This window comes from Centruroides vittatus, unplaced genomic scaffold, assembly GCF_030686945.1.
Source record: "Centruroides vittatus isolate TY-2023 unplaced genomic scaffold, ASM3068694v2 contig_1408, whole genome shotgun sequence".
NCBI lineage: Eukaryota > Metazoa > Arthropoda > Arachnida > Scorpiones > Buthidae > Centruroides > Centruroides vittatus.
In genome coordinates, this window is record NW_027120884.1 from 612,047 (window position 1) to 625,787 (window position 13,741).

General features: G+C 24.8%; 1 protein-coding gene across 2 annotated transcripts in view; it reads left to right on the forward strand.

Moving 5' to 3' along the window:
• LOC136968167 (gamma-aminobutyric acid receptor subunit beta-like) overlaps positions 1-13,741 on the forward strand; it is a 176,680-nt gene that overhangs the window by 144,448 nt on the left and 18,491 nt on the right. For both annotated transcript variants that reach the window (XM_067262132.1, XM_067262131.1), the window contains 2 exons: positions 5,783-5,920; positions 10,066-10,532. In XM_067262132.1, coding sequence (XP_067118233.1) covers positions 5,783-5,920; positions 10,066-10,532 — 605 coding nt within the window. The remainder of the gene's footprint in view (positions 1-5,782; positions 5,921-10,065; positions 10,533-13,741) is intronic.

A 13,741-nucleotide genomic window follows, 5' to 3' on the forward strand; every position in this document is an offset into this window, starting at 1 on the left:
AATGTCCTAATTTGTCATTTATAATCTTTGTTTAATATTTTTGAATAAATATTTATTCATTTTGTAGTAAACAAGCAAAGAAAATTATTAAATTAATCATAAAATATTAAGAAAAATTGAAGAACAAGAGAAAATTTATTTACCAATTTTCTTTTATTCTATATATATTTTTTACTCTTTTAAAGAACTAACAGAAAAAAGTCAATCGTTATAAATTAACCAGATTTATTATCAAATCAAGAAAAGGATCAAATTTTATTCCAGAATTATTTAAAAAATTGATCCGGATCAGATTCGATCTTAGATCATTTGTAAGAATGATTTCGGATAAAATATATTTCAGATATTTTTTATGATTGTGGATAGTCCATCTTCTATAGATAAGTATCATACTATTAGCTATTAGTCAGTAAATATTATCCATAATAACTATTATAACTTAGTGCACTTATCATATGTAACAGATAAACATCTAGACGGAATGTATATGTGGATATTCTGCAAAATATCTATATAAATATATTTAGATTCTAGTTATAAGGAAATATTTCCATAGTTTTGTGTGCAATTAAACATATTCATGTATTATACTTAACGTTTAATTACATATATACATTAATAAGAAAGTCGTTTGTCACGACATTAATCAAAATTATTATTTCGTATTATACAATTGTGTTATTTAAATTATTAATAAAACAGTTATTGTAAAATAAACAATATTTTTTATTTGAGAATTTTACAAAATTAAGCAACGAATCAAGCAACCGAATTTTGTTTTGAGATACAAAACAGAGAAGTTATAATTTTAAAATGGCATTTATTGGCAGAATAAAATAACGAATTGGAAATTTTCCTTCAAGGGCATAAAGTCCATCAATTATTTTATTGATTTCTAGAATTTTCTGGTTATACACCATATGTTTTATTAAGAAACCTTGCAAAATATGTGACTGTAATCAATTCTCAAAAATATTCTTTGTTAAAGTTGTTCTTGGAAAAAGTAATTTATGATAATTACTTCATTAGGAGAAAAAAACACTTTTCTGAGGTTTTTTAATTCAAAATATAAGTATTATCTAAGCAAATTATTCAAAATTGAGATGGAAAGTTAAATATTGTTATTATTTTTAATGAATAATAAACTCTCTTAATAATATGCATTGCAAATTAATGCTAATTTTTCTATTTAACATATAATTCATTCAGTTACAAAGAACAAGTGCGTTATAAAATCATTTATTTAAGAACTTAATAATAAGTGACAAGCTTTAGTTTTGTTAAGAAATCAAGAGTGGAAAAGCAGATGGTTTTGACAGGAAAATAGCATAAGATTTTTTCAAAAAAATTTTTCTTTACCTAGTATATTACAAGAGATACTTTTTTAATATTTTATTTTTTTTAATTCGGTTTAGATATTAAAGTTTAGATGAGTAAAATTTATTTACGAAATGTCCTCTTTATATAACGTCTCTCTTTAGTGAAATAATGAAAGATATTTCTAATTTAGAAACGTACTGTACTAACGAGATAGAGTTTAAGAATTGTTTTCCAGTTAAATCGATAAATTTTTCTTAATAAATTTTTCGAATTTTCGTCATTTAGGACTTATAGCTTAGGGCATAACAAATCTAACATATTGCAGACCCTTTCCCTTCACCAAATAATGATACATTTATAAATATGATTGCGATGCCCTAAGCTACAACTTGTTTAGCTTATTTACAATTCTGTCCTGTTTATAATTTATAATATATATAGATTTTAACGGGAGGATTTAAATTTTTCCCTATTTGAAATCATTCTTACAAAGAATTTTGCTAAATCCTTTTCAGTAAATTACTTAAATCAGAGATTTACAGATTCCCAGTTGATAACTTGTATCAAATATTTTGACTTTCAAATGAGTTTGAAGTGGAAATAAAATAGATGCATAATTTTTTCTTTCATAAGCTTGACCTGAATTTTTTTTTAACATTTACTGACAATGTAATAAAAATGGCACTAAAAGAATTAAACCTAGGTGTATAAACAAAGTTTTATAGTAAATTTACATGTTAGAAAACGGTATTCAAATGTGTAAGAAACTATATTTGTCTGGATAATTACTTTAAATTTCCCCTTTTTTTTCTTTTCAATTTTAACAGTTTAGAAAGCAATTCAAATTCGAATTCTTCTTCAATAATTAGCTAATTGTTTTGTATTTTATCTTTATTTTCTTTAACGATAAATTGTGCAGAATACTCCAGATTTACATTTTATCAGATTTGTTACTTAAAAAATAGCACTTAAATTGTTTAATCTTTTACTATAGTTAAATAATACTTAATTAACTTATTAAGCTTTAGAATTTTATTTGATATGTTAATTTAATTTAAATACATTTCCAGCAAATCACTTAAAATAAATAAAAATTGCTTTTTACTACCTCGTTGGCTATTTTCTATGCTTTTCTAATGAAATTTGAAGGCTAATTTTGATGGATAAACTAAACGTACTGATAGAAAAACATTTTAGATTTAGAAGAGACTCATTAATATTATGATTTTATTTATTTGTGTACTTTCTTTGTCATTATATTTAGACTAAGCTTAACACTGTTTGTCTAATGGATATAAGAACCATTTACCGAAATATAAAGTTCTATATAAGTACTCTGATATAATTAATAGCGTAGTAAGTAAAAATGTAAGCTATATTTTGTATGAGAATTTTTTCCAGCATCATCTTTTATCTTTATTGCAATCGTTTCTAATTTTTATGATGCTTTTGTAGCTGAAATATACGTGTATATACAAGTAAGTGCTATATTTGTCATACATTCGTGTATGTTGCAGTCACGATAAACATTTTAATGATGATTTAATATATTAGAAATATTAAAAATATATTTATTTTTATGTATTAAATTATCTTCTTTTTAGAAATATTCTAAATATAATTCCATATTTTTGCCGCAACTTTTCTTTTTTGGTAAGAGATAATATGGCAACAGAAAAAGAGTCGCATCATAAATAATGGTTTATTGTTTTGAAGTTTTAGAGTAAATATATAAATTATTTACTCTAGAACTTCTGTTTTTAATAAAAAAATTTTCACTTGGAGGAAAACTTTATAACTATAAGATTTTTCAACTAACTTGTAAGATACATCAGCTTGTAATGTTATCTTCGTGTGGGTTTGCTGCAGGAAGAAAAAAATTACATTAATAATTAATTTGAAAAATAAAAATTCAATTATCGTTAATATTGTTAGAAAAATTGCCCGGAAATACGGTTAGAATCAATTAATTATTTATAACTTACTCAATTTATAATGAATTAGTTATTTTAATTTTTACTCTTGAATTAGTTTACACTATATGTAAATTCTTTATATTTTTATAATTTAAACAATTTATTTTTACAAAATAGAGTCATAAATCAAGAATTAATTTTATTCTAAACAATTTCTTATTCTTGATATATCACATTATATTAAATAATGTTGTCTCATTCTCTTTGAGATAAGATACATTTGAAGTCAAAGAAAAAAAACATGGTGTTCAGAGAAAAATAGTAAAATCTAATTAAAATACAGATAAAATAGTTTATATTTGTTGTTAAATCAAATAACACGCAAATATTTAATATATTTTCTACTTTTACAACGCTAGAATGCACTACTACATGCGAGGAAAAAAGACATAGACATAATAAATTAATAAATATTTATTATAGTGTGTAATAATTTATATTATAAATAGATTTATAAAATAATACAAAATAAATAAATATGAGATAATATGAAAATATATCAAAATTATTACGACAAATTCTATTCATAATGCACCACCAGTGAGAATAAAACAATTCAGTTGAATCAAGTTATTTTTCATTAAGACATACTTTAAACTTAATAAATTAGATTTTAAAAAATATTTTACGTCATACGAATTATTTATTTCATTTTACTAAATTTAAAATTATGTACATTTTTTTTTAACTGCAAATGTCATATTTATAAAGGATTTTTCTCTTATCTGTTAATATTATAACTCTGTTTTAAAATATTACTTTTAGAATTTTTAAAAAAATATATTCGAGAAAGAAAATTAAAATTTTTATATATGAATTTAAAAAAACTTATTCTGTATTCGTAAAATATTCTAAAGAAAAATTTCCCGGAGGAAAAATATGATAACCCTATCACTAACCAGTACCAAATTCTGTCATAAACAGAATTTGACGATACTGCAGGCTATGATAATGCATAAGTCATGTACAGTACATTAATTATTAAATTCACTCTACCTTACACCGCAATATGTATATGAAAATATTCGGAAATTTACCAAAATATTTGAATTCTATCGTATTAATAATTCTTCCAACCGTTATTTAATAAATTAAACGATTAAGAAATTATACTTTTCAGACATTATACAAGTTATTTGTTAATAATCATTCCTTTTTTCAATATAATAATATTTTATTTTAAGAATTATATTTATTTTTATAAATTATACTATTTTTAAATACACATCTAATTTAAATTTAAATTTAATGAATAATGCGTATTCAAAATGTAATTTGAATTTTATTTTTTGTTTCTAAGTATTAATTATAGAAACTATTATTATTTTTAGTTTGGTTATAAAGCACTTATAAATTTATGTAACTTCAGCGAAGAGATTGACAAGAAAATACGGTTTTTTTTTTCTTCTTTTCTTGTAAAGATGTCAACTTTTGCAAGGAGAAGTTGATAAAATTAAAGTAAAGATTTGAAAAATTTAATATATTTTACAATAAAGATAAGTTAAGAGTGTGAATAAGTAGAGTTGTAGAAAAGATTTAGTGAGTAACTCTTAAAATTGCCACGTATTCTGTTGTAATATATGTTGGAATGTCAAAGAGGCATTAGTTTAATGAAACATTCCAGAAAACGAGGCTATTTTATTCTGTTTTTTTCTTTTTCTGGTCCAAAGGAAAGTTTCCTTGATTGAAGATTTTACTTAAACTGTGCTTCTTCTCAAATAAACAACGTTGTTCATCAGAAGTCGTTTGTTAAATGGAATTTTACATTAAGAGAAAACGCATTTACAATTGGCAATTGGATGAATCCATATTGTTAATTAATTGAACTTGTAGGTAAATAATGTTTTATAATGGTACATTTTTAAAATGGTTTATATGCGTTTAACATAAATGAAATTTCGTGAAAGTCTATTACTGTCGAATGTGTAACAATCAAATTTGATAAATATTAAGTGAAACGTTATTAAACATGAAATGAAAAATTTAACTTACAAAAAAAACTGTTATAAATACATTATTTCTTATTTATGATATTAATTAATTAATTATATTAAATTAATGATTATTAATTAGTTTCCTACTTTTAATTATATTTTATATATATTTAATTATGCATAAACGACATTAAAATATATTATTTTTACGTGTAAATAAATCATATTATACTATATTGTAAATACATATAATTAGATTTATTTTAAGTGTGTTAGAGTAATGTTATATCGAGGGCATAAATGATCTTTACAAAGTTTTATAAAACATATTATTATTATATTTTAATTAATGGAATTAAACCGTGTAAATGGGGATTAGTTTAAATGAAAGAATTTTTAATGATTATAAAGGAATTGTCAACACGAACAATTTTACGATTAATTTATGGTTTGTCTGGAAATTTTCTGTTACAAACTACACGTATTAAAGTATTTACTCTTGTTAGAGGTGATTCAAAGTCATTGACTCGGATCCAATTTATCTTTCTACAGTTGGCTACACAATGAATGACATCAGGTATAAATGGGCCGACGGGGAGAGTTCCGTTGGTATGTCCAAGGACGTTGAACTTCCCCAGTTCAAAGTGTTGGGACATCGTAGGGAGTCGAAGGAAGTTATCCTCTCTACAGGTAAACATTTATTATTCTCTTGCTTTAACCTGTGCCAAATTGATTTGCATCCTTTTCTTGTAGATCCAACTAATTATGGATCATTTATTTTAAACTAGAAATAATTTTGACGTAACAATGGTGACATACTGTAGCCTATACTAATACTTAATTTTAAGAGAACACACTTTCGAAATTAATTAATGTAAATCGAGTAAAATTAAATGAAGCATAATGGATAAAATTTAACTTTTCTAAAGTGTCCTTTTTTTATTTTCTTGATTTTAAATTATCTTATTTTCTGTATATATTGAATTTTTTTAAAAATAATATAATATGGAGGTAAGCTAGAATATATAACGTATTATAAATATTTCATCACACATAATCCGTATATTAGATAAAAGGAGAAAGAAGAAGAAAAGTTTCTTCTCTGTTCCGATATTCTATACGAATATTGATCCCGAAGAACTAAATTTACTATTTTTTGAGATTCCCAAGGAATTCGACTTATCAAGAATATGGAAATTGGTCCTATTGCTCCTTCTCTCACAATATAAGAATTTATTATATTTGAATTTTCTATTGCGTGTGAATTATATTTTCATGATTTTTTCCCACCGAATACGAACTTAAACATGTTAAAAAGTATAAAGTTTCTTGACAATATCTCGAGTTAGAATCTTTGCTCCAATAAGATTTTCTAGTATTTTCGTTAAGGCCATAATGATACGGTCATTAAATGTGTAAATTTGTATGGCCTATTTTTATACATTTTTAAAATTCGGATTTAAAATTCACATCTTTCTTTTTATACTAAGAAAGCGAAAATTAAATATCAAGATCTAAATAAGGATAAATTTGACACAATAAATGTATATGAGCATTTATAAAAATTAATTTTTAAAATTGTTAATATAATTTATAATTAATTATACTAAACTATTACCGCAACGTTATTAACTAAGCAATCTAACTTACTATAAAAAAGGGAATTTTACGAAGCACTACAGTTGAAATTACTTCACTTGCGCTTCCAATGTTCGCATTTACTTAATGAAGACGTTAATGAAAGGCTATCAAAGTACTTGCACAATAATTTAAGTGCTATAAAATTTTTATATAGCTTACAACTAACAGTCAAATGCGCTGATATTTAGTATGTAAGTTACAGGACTTGCTCAAACGATATAATTTTTATCAGTTTTATTTTATAAATAATTCTTATAAAGTTTACTCGAAACCTACAACAATTTACACGTCAGTTAATTATAAAATTCAAAATGCTGCTTAATTTCATTTCTATTGTATGTTCGTTGTTAAACTTCTGAAATGACTTACAAGTTTATTATTCTATCTTCAAATTTACAAGAATCTTATTTACAAATTATTTTTGGAATTTTTATTACGCCAAATAGTTAATATTCCTGTATCAGGTTTAGGTCCATAGAAAATAATACACAAAATTTGAAGTGAATAGAGTGAATATAGAAATTTGCTGTTATATTTTGGGCATAATGCGATAGGTTAAGAGCTATAAACTATATCTTTAGGGATTTCGGGTTCGAATCCAGGTGACAAAATACCCAGGAATGTTCATGGGCTGTATGCCTTATCCCTCAGCCCCATTGCGGGTTCAGCCTAAATCACGATGGGCATGAGAAACATTCTCTTATGCCCACAGAACGGAAAGAGTCAAATAAAAATTTAAAAAAATCTAACAAAGCGTAATAACTTTTTTAGAGAAATATTTTAACCACAGAATTCTAAAAATTCGAATTACAGTATACGAAAATGATCTAAGTTCTTACAAGTGTTTTGGTTGGTTTAACGCTCGATTAAGTAATTCTAATCATATAATGATTAAAAAGTAAATTCGACCAATCGCAACTTTCTAACCCGAATAATTCTCACGTGTTTTACGCTTTAACCAATCAAAAGAACATCTGTAATTTTTAAACTATATATTAGCCGTTGGAAAGCAGGACCAAAAATTTCAAGATTAAAACATTATGTTAAAATACGTCTACTTTTTAAAATATGAGAATAGTGGCTTGTTCACGCACATATAAAATTCGGAAAACGAATAAATATACAAATTCATGTTAACGTATCACAATACAATTGAGAATAAATTATTTCATAAAATTAATATAGAAATTGTTCTCTAGATATTTACCTTTCACTTATGGATTGTGTATTTTGGATATACTTTATACAGATTTTAATATAATAAATTTCCGATTTCTGTATCTCTATTTTAATTCTAAAACTATAATTTCTTTGTTTTAATGTTGCATTACATAATACTTAAAGTTAATATAGATGTTTTCTCAATAAAAATTCTATTTTTAATTAAGTATTTTGTTTGATCAAAAGCTACATTTAACTAACCTGTAATTTATGATTTATTTTTTATTTTTTTAATTTTTAAATGCAAAATTGTATTTATGAAAATTATTATTAAAATTTATTATTCATAAGATCTATAATTATGCTTCATTTAATAATAGATATTATTATATTAGAAATATAAGAGACTCTAAGAATTAAATCGCTAAAATTTTACATTTATAAATATTAAAATTAAATTATAATATAATAAATAAAATACATTCAGTTATTTTTAAACATTGAATAATATATAATTACCGAATTCTTATTTTAAAACAATGTAAGATATAAATCTTTCCTCTGTTCTATACTTATAAAAACACATACAACAAAAAGATGAAATAAAATATATTTAAAGGTTCGAATAAATTAATTTATATATTTTGAATATTCAAACAATGCAGAAAATATACACGAAAATGGTTTCTAAATATTGTAGCGACCTTGGAAAACTCAAAATATAAAATAAATCACTTCAGAAAAGTTTATAAAAAAGAGTTTTTAACGGCTAAAAAATTATTCAATAGTCGATTCTAACTTTTTCCTCTCTCTCTTTTTTTTTTATTTTTTAATACTAAATTGCCAGAGTGAAGAGTTATAAAAATTTCTAGACTCTTCCAGAATCACAAAAATCTATTTTTAGGCACGAAGAATGAAATTTTCACTTTAAAATTATGTATATAAAACCTGAGAATTCTCTACGTTTTAACCATTTATCTATCGCACAAAAGAATAAATATAAAAATTTATTGGATTAAGGCTTGGAATTTTTATTTTTCTAAAGATAAATGAGTAAATTTAAACGCAAAATAAATTATAATTTAGATAGTAGTAAAAAGATAATTAACAAAGATCTTTAGAAGGCCTGAATTTGATTAAACTTGTGTAATAAAAGTTTCTTTGGAAAATTTTCTATAAAAAAAATATACATAAATCTCTTCCGAGATAACTTAGTTATAAATATTTAACATCAAGTAGTAATCGAGGTGAAATTCTTTTTTAATATTTTTACATTGGGGATGCTTAATGGTCAAGCAAACATTCTGTTTACTTATTTTCATGATTTATTTTGGTTAAAAGAATTCTATGAGATGCTACAGATTATGTAATATATGTTCATATCTGTTATTATAAATAATATTTATCTAAACCTGTATGGATTGTTTATTAAATATTTGTTGAACAAATATTAATTTCCTGTTAAAGTTGAAACGGTGAAAATGTTTATTCTCTGATGGAGTTTTGTATTTATTGTACACATAAACATGGAAAAAATAATAAACAATAAGTGTAGTATATTATATAACTTACATTGTTTACTGAATATAAGAATCGCGGTACACGTACAGTACCTATCACGAAATGGTAAATAAATACGGGTAAATAAATGTGTTTACCTGTGATAAACCAGTAAAAATGTTGATTGGAATGAATTTTAATATTTTATTTTAATAAGTCATTTCTAAATCTAAATTTAAAAATTCATAATAAAGGAATGGTTCATTGACGACAATTTTGTTGACAGTAGCAAACACCATAAATATTATACCATGATTACTTCTTAACATATTATAAAGGAGATAATTTTAAATTAAAATACCAATTTGTAACAGTATAATTAGCATAAAGTATAAGCAATTATTTATATTTTATTTTAAATATATTCAATAATATATGTACGAAAGAGGGTAAACAATGTAAATTTTTAAAATAATTTTATTAAATACTTTTGTACCAATTTAAAAAAGTATTTAATTAATAAATAATTACAGGTAACTATTCCCGTCTTGTGTGTGAGATCCAGTTTGTACGGAGCATGGGTTACTACCTCATTCAGATCTATATTCCTGCCGGCCTAATAGTTATCATCAGCTGGGTGTCGTTCTGGCTACACCGTAATGCCACTCCTGCTCGTGTGGCCTTGGGTGTCACTACAGTGCTAACGATGACAACCCTGATGTCAAGCACAAATGCTGCTCTGCCGAAGATCTCCTACATCAAGAGCATTGACGTTTACTTGGGAACCTGTTTTATCATGGTTTTTGCCTCATTATTAGAATATGCAGCCGTTGGCTACTTGGGTAAACGAATATCTATGCGTAAAACTAGACAACAACAAATGGCTAAAATTGCTGAACAACATCGGCAAAGGTGCGCTGCTGCAGCAGCTGCCGCCGAGGGAGAGAGAGAGCCTGTTCTTTTGCCTGGAAATGCGGAAGTGACGATGGTTAAAGCGGCGGTAAGTTTACCCGATTTTTCTCATAAAATTATTCATTTCTTTAGATTTTTGTTACTAAACACACTTGACAGCTTAGGAGTTCAGTGTTTCCTACTTAAATTCTTTCCTACCTTTCTATGTAAAGTCAGTATATGCAGTAGCATGTTATCCTATGAGCGAAAAAGGCAATTGCTTTGGGGCTCCACAAATAGGGATCATAAACCAATCTTTTATAAGAAAATATTTCGGAAAAAATTTCTCCGAAAGAAATATGTCGGAAGCCAACATCATACATGAAGCCCACTAATTCAAATTTGTCTGTGGCCCCATGAAGCTATAATGCGCCACTGAGTATATGACTAGTGCTGAGGCACGCGCGCACTATGCTGTATAATCAAGAGTCGTGGGTTCGTGTCCCATGTTTTTTCCTGTTTTTAAATAGTCATTCAAATATTTGCTTATCATTAATTTGTTTTTTTAATAAAAAGTAAATTTCTTAATTAAAATTAATAATAATAATTGAAGAATACTTTTATGTTAGTTATATTATTTGCAAGAAAGAAGAGTTGGAACTAATTACGTTTTAATTTATTATATTACTTTTGTTTTATTAAATTCGAGATCAATATTTTCAATTTAGCCTATTATACTAAAAGTGTTAGTTTTTTCCCACTTATAATTAGTAAATTGGAAATTGTAATGGTGTTCATTCTTCTTAATCACCCATAAATAAAATTTAATAAACAATTAAATATAATAATAATTGCATTAACAAAGTAAGTATAATTTATATTATGTATAATAAGTATCTAAAAAATTATGATTACAATTCTCAAATGTATTAAAAATTTGGAAATACTTAAATTAAACACTTAGTAAGATTACATCGCGTTTAATGTGATAAATAACACTTTATGCATAATTTTTTATATACTTTTAGTATATAAAACAATGGAGAATTGTTTCCAATCAATTTATTATTAATTGGCAAAGTTTATTTTGAAGTCAAAATACAGAATTATGCATCTTTGTATGCAAGGCCGTGGCTAAAAAATTTGGCACCAGGGAAAAACTGAAATATGGCGCCTTGGGGTAAGCCTTTCATTAGCCTGTTTCAAATAGAAACACTTTATATTAATATATTTTCTCATACTAATATATGACAGTTTTCTCTAAATTTATTAGTTCGCCCATGTAACAATTTTAGAATTTTGGCTCCTTGGGCACGTCTCTGTTTGTAATAGATTCTTGGCTTCACTCAACTATCAATAAAATCAAAAATATTTCACTTTAACAAATAATATGGAAATACTTTTCATAGCCAAGTAACAAATACAAAAATTCATGAAATTTCGAGCAATTTTTATTCAATTATTGGAATGGTAATTGTAGAAGTTCGTGAAATACAACTTAAAATTTATTGTTACAGTAATTATATGAGCGAGAACTGTTTGACAATAACTTTTCTCTTTTAATAATATTTTGAAAACGAATAAATTCAAATAAAATGCATTATAAACTTGCAATATATTGAAACATTCTCTTAAATAATTAATAGAAAATCTGACCTTTAACGTTGATGAATTAAAATACGGTCGATAAAAGCAAAACTATAGTCTTGATCCGTTCATCAATACTTTAAGCAATTGCAGGAATTTGTTATAAGAAAATAAATTTAAATGATAATAATTAACACTTACATTCTACACGATCTATCAATGGAAATTAAACTTAAATTATAAGAATGGAGACTTTCAAAATTTATCTAAATTATAAGTTATAAGAGTTAATAATGAAACAATGCGTTTACCACTCGAAATAATTACTAATTTGCATAATATAATGAAAATTCAGTGTTAAAATACTAATATATTATCATTATATTATTGGAAAATTTAAATAATAATAAAATTTTTAGTGAAGAAATACTTTATTTAAACTTTCATTTTAAAAATATAATTTAACTGTATATTTTCACAAGTAAAATATTTAAAAGTCAAAAATAAAACTTAAATATACTAGAAAAGTTTTTATTTTTCTCAACGAAATATAAATTCGAATTCTTATATCACATGCCGATTGTACACGAAATAGTTGTATCTTCTCATATTAATTAAATTTCTTCTTGAAATTTATAAATATTAAATGGTTAATATAGTACGGATGATTATAGATTTCTCACAATAGATTTTTTTTTAATATTTGTAGTTAAATCTGTACTATAAGGTTAAATTTATAAACAAATTTTCACTGTGTTTGGATGTACTACACACTACATTGTTTAATTAGTTTCATCATAAAGATAAATAATGCTTCAAATGCCGTGCAGAATTTGCTGTTAGAACTTCACTCATTTTATTTACTTTTTTTGTGTATTTCGATAGGAAAATAGGAATTGTAACTTCTAGACATGGACAAATTAAATAGGAAAAATTTTCCTAATTGTCCCGATGAGGATTTCCTATATTTTATAATGTCATAGATCCTTACATATACGGAAAAATAGTTCGATGCTTTATCATTTACTTTTTATAACAATTTTTTTAGTCGATATAAACTTACTTCCAAGTACAATGGCGAGTAACAAAAGGAAAAGAGAAAATTGTAAACTATAAAAGAAAAAAATAAAGGAGTAGCTTTTCTCCAAAATTTTCGAGAATCTATCGATGTTTCTTAAGCTATGTTTTCTACATTGATTTGAAAGGTATCCTCTCTGAAAGAGACTCACAATCGGCTTATATATTTTAAAAGATCGCTTAGTATCCTCAACTAAGAAAATAAATAAAGTAACGGATGTCTCTCTCCTTCGCTGTATCCTTCAATAAAATTCTACGGATTCAGTTCAAAATCCAGTTCCAGAGAATAATCAAAATGTTCCATTGTTTAAAATTATTCAAAACTTTAAAATAAAATAACTTTATGAAATTAACAAAGGCAAAAATAATTTTTTAAATAGTTTGAAATATAAAAAACAGGATTTATGATTTTTCCAAAAGCTTAATTTTCTTCTATAACTAATTTTTATAAATACCAAAATGGTGAGTGAACTTGTATAAGTGGTGACCCATCACTAGAAGATCCTAGGTAGATTCTCTCTTGGATTCCTATCCCATCGTCTTCTATTGCCTGACATTTTTTTTACTGCTTTGAAACAGAGAAAGGTCAATAGGAAAATCAGCTAGGTGAATGAGAAAGCAATCTCCATAAAATTACATTTCGATAAAATTATT